This window comes from Ipomoea nil, unplaced genomic scaffold (genome assembly GCF_001879475.1).
Source record: "Ipomoea nil cultivar Tokyo-kokei standard unplaced genomic scaffold, Asagao_1.1 scaffold2144, whole genome shotgun sequence".
NCBI lineage: Eukaryota > Viridiplantae > Streptophyta > Magnoliopsida > Solanales > Convolvulaceae > Ipomoea > Ipomoea nil.
This window is the reverse complement of record NW_017618572.1, coordinates 4,962,059-4,967,377: the sequence shown is the minus strand read 5'-3', so window position 1 is coordinate 4,967,377 and position 5,319 is coordinate 4,962,059. Positions and strand designations below refer to the sequence as shown.

The 5,319-nt window shown below is 39.4% G+C and overlaps 1 protein-coding gene across 1 annotated transcript; it reads left to right on the top strand.

Annotated features, from left to right (window-relative positions):
- The first annotated feature begins 3,271 nt into the window (after positions 1–3,271).
- LOC109148671 (cytochrome P450 98A2-like) lies at positions 3,272–4,359 on the top strand. Its single transcript, XM_019296405.1, has 3 exons — positions 3,272–3,296; positions 3,471–3,544; positions 3,736–4,359. The coding sequence occupies exons 1-3, from the start codon at positions 3,272–3,274 to the stop codon at positions 4,357–4,359; spliced, it is 723 nt and encodes a 240-aa protein (XP_019151950.1).
- The last annotated feature ends 960 nt before the right edge of the window (positions 4,360–5,319 follow it).

Sequence of the window (5,319 nt, the reverse complement as noted above, 5' to 3'; positions counted from 1 at the left end):
AGGCATTATTCACATCCATTTGATGTAGGTGCCATTCTTTTGCAGCTGCAACAGCTAGAAGGACCCTGATAGTTGTCATCTTAGCCACTGGACTAAAGGTGTCCAGATAATCAATGCCAAGGTTTTGTGTATAAACTTTAGCCACCAACCTTGCTTTGTATCTCTCAATGGTTCCATCAGCCCTATGCTTGATTTTGTATACCCATTTGCAACCAATGGGTTTCTTGAATACTGGCAGATCTACCAATTCCCATGTATTGTTGGTTTTTAAGGCTGTGAGTTCATCCTCCATTGCCTTTCTCCAGCAATCATGTTTTATTGCTTCTCTGTAGCTTCTAGGTTCAACAAGATAAGCAATATTCATGACAAATGAAGTGAAATAGGGTGAGAGTTTATTGTAATTGACCACCTTTGATATGTCATGGGGAGAAGTCCTAACAGCAAAACTGTGGCAGATATACTCCTTTAAGTAAGCTTGGGATTGTTCAATTGACTCATCAGAATTACTGGTGGTTTTCTGCCTGGTGCACCACAGTTTGTTCATTGTCATCATCATGAGATTGTTCAATTGACTCATCAGGATTACTGGCATGTGACTGATCCTGGGCATTATGGAGTTCAGTATATGACTGACTTTGAGAATTGTCAGGAGCAGTTTGTGAAGATCTTTGTAGGTCATCTAAATATCTTGCTGAGGTATCACCTGGAAGAATGATCTGAGGGGGTTGTTTCTCAGGATTTGCAGTTAACTGGAAAGGAAAGATATCTTCATAGAACTTCACATTCCTGGACAAGAAGATAGCCTTTGAATATAAGTCATATAGTTTATAACCTTTGGTTCCATTAGCATATCCCAGAAATATACACTTCTTGGCCCTTGCATAAAATTTCAACTTTGGACCTAAAGTGGTAGCATATGCTAGGCAGCCAAAGACTTTTAAGTGCTGATACTGAGGAGACTTTCCAAGTAAAACCTGATAAGGTATTTGTTGATTGATTGTAGCAAATGGCAATCTATTAATGATGTAGGCTGCATGCAGGATGCATTCTCCCCAAAAACTTTCTGGCAGGTGTGCTTGGAACCTGAGAGCTCTAGCTGTGGATAGGAGATGACCATGCTTTCTCTCAACTCTACTGTTCTGTTGAGGTGTGTAGATGCAAGAGGTTTGATGTACTATCCCTTCTTGGCTAAAGAAATCAGACATGTCAAATTCTAAGCCATTATCTGATCTGATGATCTTCACCTGCACTCCAAATTGGTTCTTAACCATTCTGCAACATCCCACAATCAAACCCCTGACCTCAGACTTTTTCCTCATCAAGTGCACCCATACTGCTTTACTGTGGTCATCAACTATGGTAAGAAAATACCGATGACCAAGAATGGTGGAAACTTTATAGGGCCCCCAAATGTCCATGTGTAACATGTCAAAACAAGCAATAGAGATAAAATTACTAGGCTGGAAAGGGAGTCTTTTCTGTTTTGCAAAATGACAACAGTCACAAATCAAACTTTTATTCATTTGTATAGTTGAATCTACATCATGCAACAATTGAATCTTGGCATATGAGGCATGCCCTAACCTAGCATGCCATAGGGCGGCACATTTATTCAACATAGAAACACTATTTACATGTGATCTAACAGGACATATCAGGTGATACAAGCCATTCTTGACTTCAATCAGTCCAATCATCTTGCCATGGATAACTCCCTGTATTATGCATTTATCACTGTGTAGCTGTATAGTACAACTAGAACTCCTAATGAATGCTCCCATAGATATAAGGTTATATTGAAATCCAGGAACAAATAGGATATTGTGCAGAATGAATTCATCTGACAGAATCACAGAACCAATGTAAGTGATGTCCACTTGGTGTCCATTAGGCAAACTAACATGCATATTTTGCACCTCCTTTGGATTAGTTAATAGACTTAAACAGCATACTATATGATGTGTGGCACCACTATCCAATATCCACTCATAACTTCTAGAATTTGCAGAGTTAGTGGGATGGATAGTACCTTCAATTTGAGCCCCAGGCATGAGATTGGCAGATATTGTGTTGGCATGTGCTTCTTGATTTGGTTGGTCAAGAGGTGTACTCAAGGATCCCTTCTCCCCACAAACTCCAAGAATTTCTTGAAATCATTCTGAGTGAATGAGATTTCGCCACTGCTTGGTTGCTGAATTACCAATGGCCATTGAGTTTGGTTCACCATGCCTTGATTTCTGGATTGCTTCCAACCAGGTGGGTACCCATGCTTCTTATAGCATTTATCCTCTGTATGTCCTGTGTAGCCACAAAAGGTGCACACAGGTTTCTTGTTGTTGCCTGTGAACTTCTTGTAATTCTGTTGAAAACCACCACCTGCCCTGGTCATTAAAGCACTTCCAGTGGCTTCATTCTCACCAGCCAGATGTAATTGGCTGGTAAATCCAGTAGACCCCATATGGAATTATCTTTCTTGTTGAGCTATCATGGAATATGCCTCACAAAAATCTGGAAGAGGTCTCATAAGCATCATTTGGTTCCTTGCACCCGTATACCTGTCATGAAGACCAACAAGGAATATGGACAATTTATCCTTTTCAATTTGTTCATTTAGCTCATCTATTTTCTTCCCGCATTCACATTTCACGGCACATTGACAAATGATGGTTGGTCTGAGTATTTGAAGCTCATTCCATAGCAATTTCTGTTGAGTAAAATACTCATTCAGACTATTATCACCCTGTTTGGTTTGGTAAATCTCGCATTTAATTTTTGTGATTCTGAACAGGTCTTGTTGGCTAAATCTTCGTTTTAGGTCTTTCCATATGCCATACGCAGTGTCGATCCAGAGTACGTTGCGTCCAACTGTTGGCGATAGCGATCGAATGATCCATCCCAGACTTCGTACTTCCGATCATCTCTGGGGGGGTGTGAGAATTGAACCGTCGACCAATCTCAGTTTATTCTTACAGGACAACGCCATTGTCATAGCTCCCGCCCAAGGATGGTAATTCGAACCGTCCAAGGGAACAGAAAAGAGCATCAAAGCTGGACTTTCATTGGGATGCAGAAAGTACGGATTCGATTGGGATTCCGGATCATACGTCACTTCCGTCGTGTTCGATAAAGGTTGTCGAAGTATGCAATGTTGGCGTCGAATTTCCAATTCCCGGCGCTCCTACTGCTCCGCTGTCCATCGGAGTGGTCCTTGTGCCAATAGCTGGCGACGCTGTTGTTGCCATAGAGATCTACTCAACTTGGCTCTGATACCATGTCGCGGAAGGAAGGAGAAGAAGGTAACTGGAAAGAAGATGTTTGAAACAAAGAGATACTAACTTGTTATTTCAGAGAGAACTTGAGGATAGTTTTTATATGGACATTGTATACTAAGGAAAGGAGAAGTATATAACATAAAAAAAGATAATAACAGATTTAACTAATCTGATTTTTACCAACTAATCTAACTGTAGGTAGTTCTAAGTTGGTTGAGGCTAACTGCCTCTTCTTTATGCAGCTTCATCTTCTGTATTGCCTGAAATGCAAGGTGGGCACGTTTTCACAGCATAATTTGCCCAACCTTGGGGTGTTGTTGAGTAAAATGGACTCATCCATTCTTAACCAAAGGTCAAGGTTCATACGAGGATGTTTTGAAAAAAAAAAAAGTAAAAATAAAATTAACTGTATTCCTAAATATTCAGTTTTTTGATCGTCTGCTTTCCTTCTCGACTCTGCTAGAATATGCTCGCGGGTGGCATAGATACATCAGGAGCATCAGTGGAATGGGCATTTCAAGAATTGATTAGAAAGCCACTGATCATAAAAAAGGCGATGGAGGAGCTGGATAGAGTGATTGGAAGGGAGAGATGGGTAGAAGAGAGAGACTTTTCGCAACTACCATATATGGAAGCAATCATCAAAGAAAAGTTTAGGTTGCATCCACTTTGCACATTGCTCCCACCCCATTATTCCATGGAAGATTGCAATGTGGCTGGGTACGAGGTACCAAGTGGAACAACTGTTCTAGTTAATGCGTGGTCTATAGGCAGGAATCCTAAGTATTGGGACAAGGCTGATGAGTTTTTTCCCGAAAGATTTTTAGAGAGAGATGCTGATATAAATAGACAAGATTTTGCACTTTTACCATTTGGGTCAGGTAGGAGACGATGTCCTGGGTATAGTCTTGGAATGAAGGTTGTTCGAACAACATTAGCCAATCTATTACATGGATTTAAATGGAAATTGGAGGAAGACATGAGGCTAGAGGATATATCCATGGAAGAGGTTTATGGCTTGACTACTCATCCAAAATTTCCTTTGTCTTTCAACATTGAGCCTAGGCTTCCCACCCATCTTTACTAAGATGTTTCGATTTCTTACTCTTTTATGATTGAAGCCTATCAAATTTATCTACAAATCTAATAAGAGTCAATAATATTAAGTCCTGGAACAAAAAAATGTTGGTGTAATTGTTTCTTAAATAAATGGTTAATATTATTTAGATTTTAGTATTTTTTTTATTATGTTTTTCCTTATTTACCTTCTATTATATTATTTTCTTTCCTTAAATAACCTTAAATTCCGTTAGTATAAACTTTAGTAACGGAATATTTCGTTAACTATTTATTATGCTTGTTAATCATTGGTAAAAACGAATAATAATCCTACAAAAATAATGATTATTATTTTCTGTAGAAAAAGGGAAGGGAAAGATGAAGAGATGGGCTCGTGTTTGGTGTAGGGTTTTTAGTACGAGTCAAACGATCACTCTTTCCTTAAAACCTTATTTAATTTGTTACCTCCCACAAGTGCTCGGAGCGTTGTATTCTAGGCTTCCCATGATAAAACGTACTACGGTTCAACGTTTGACTACCCAAACGAGTGAACCCGGCGAACTAGACCAAGATTCTGAACACAGAAGGCTAAGAATGGAGTACAAGCAGAGAGTTTTGGGGCTGGAAAATATGATTTTCGTTATTATAAAATTCTGCTGCTCTACCCTCTCTTCTATAGGGGTGACGGAATGCAATAGCATTATAAAATGACATTAAAACACCCATGTAACAGCACCACTAACCTGAGAATTAATTCTGTAATTCAAAATTGGAATTAATATGAAATTAAATCCATAACAGCTGAACTGTACAGGCATGTACCGTTCCGGAAACGGTAGACGTTTACCGCAGCATAACGTACCGCACCGGTAGACGTTTACCGCAGCATAGTGGGGAAAATCCTCTTCCCAAACCAATGTGGGACAAAAGTTTCACTTTTTCCCTTCATTTTTCCAACTTAATGGGTCTACTTTGAGAATCAATATCT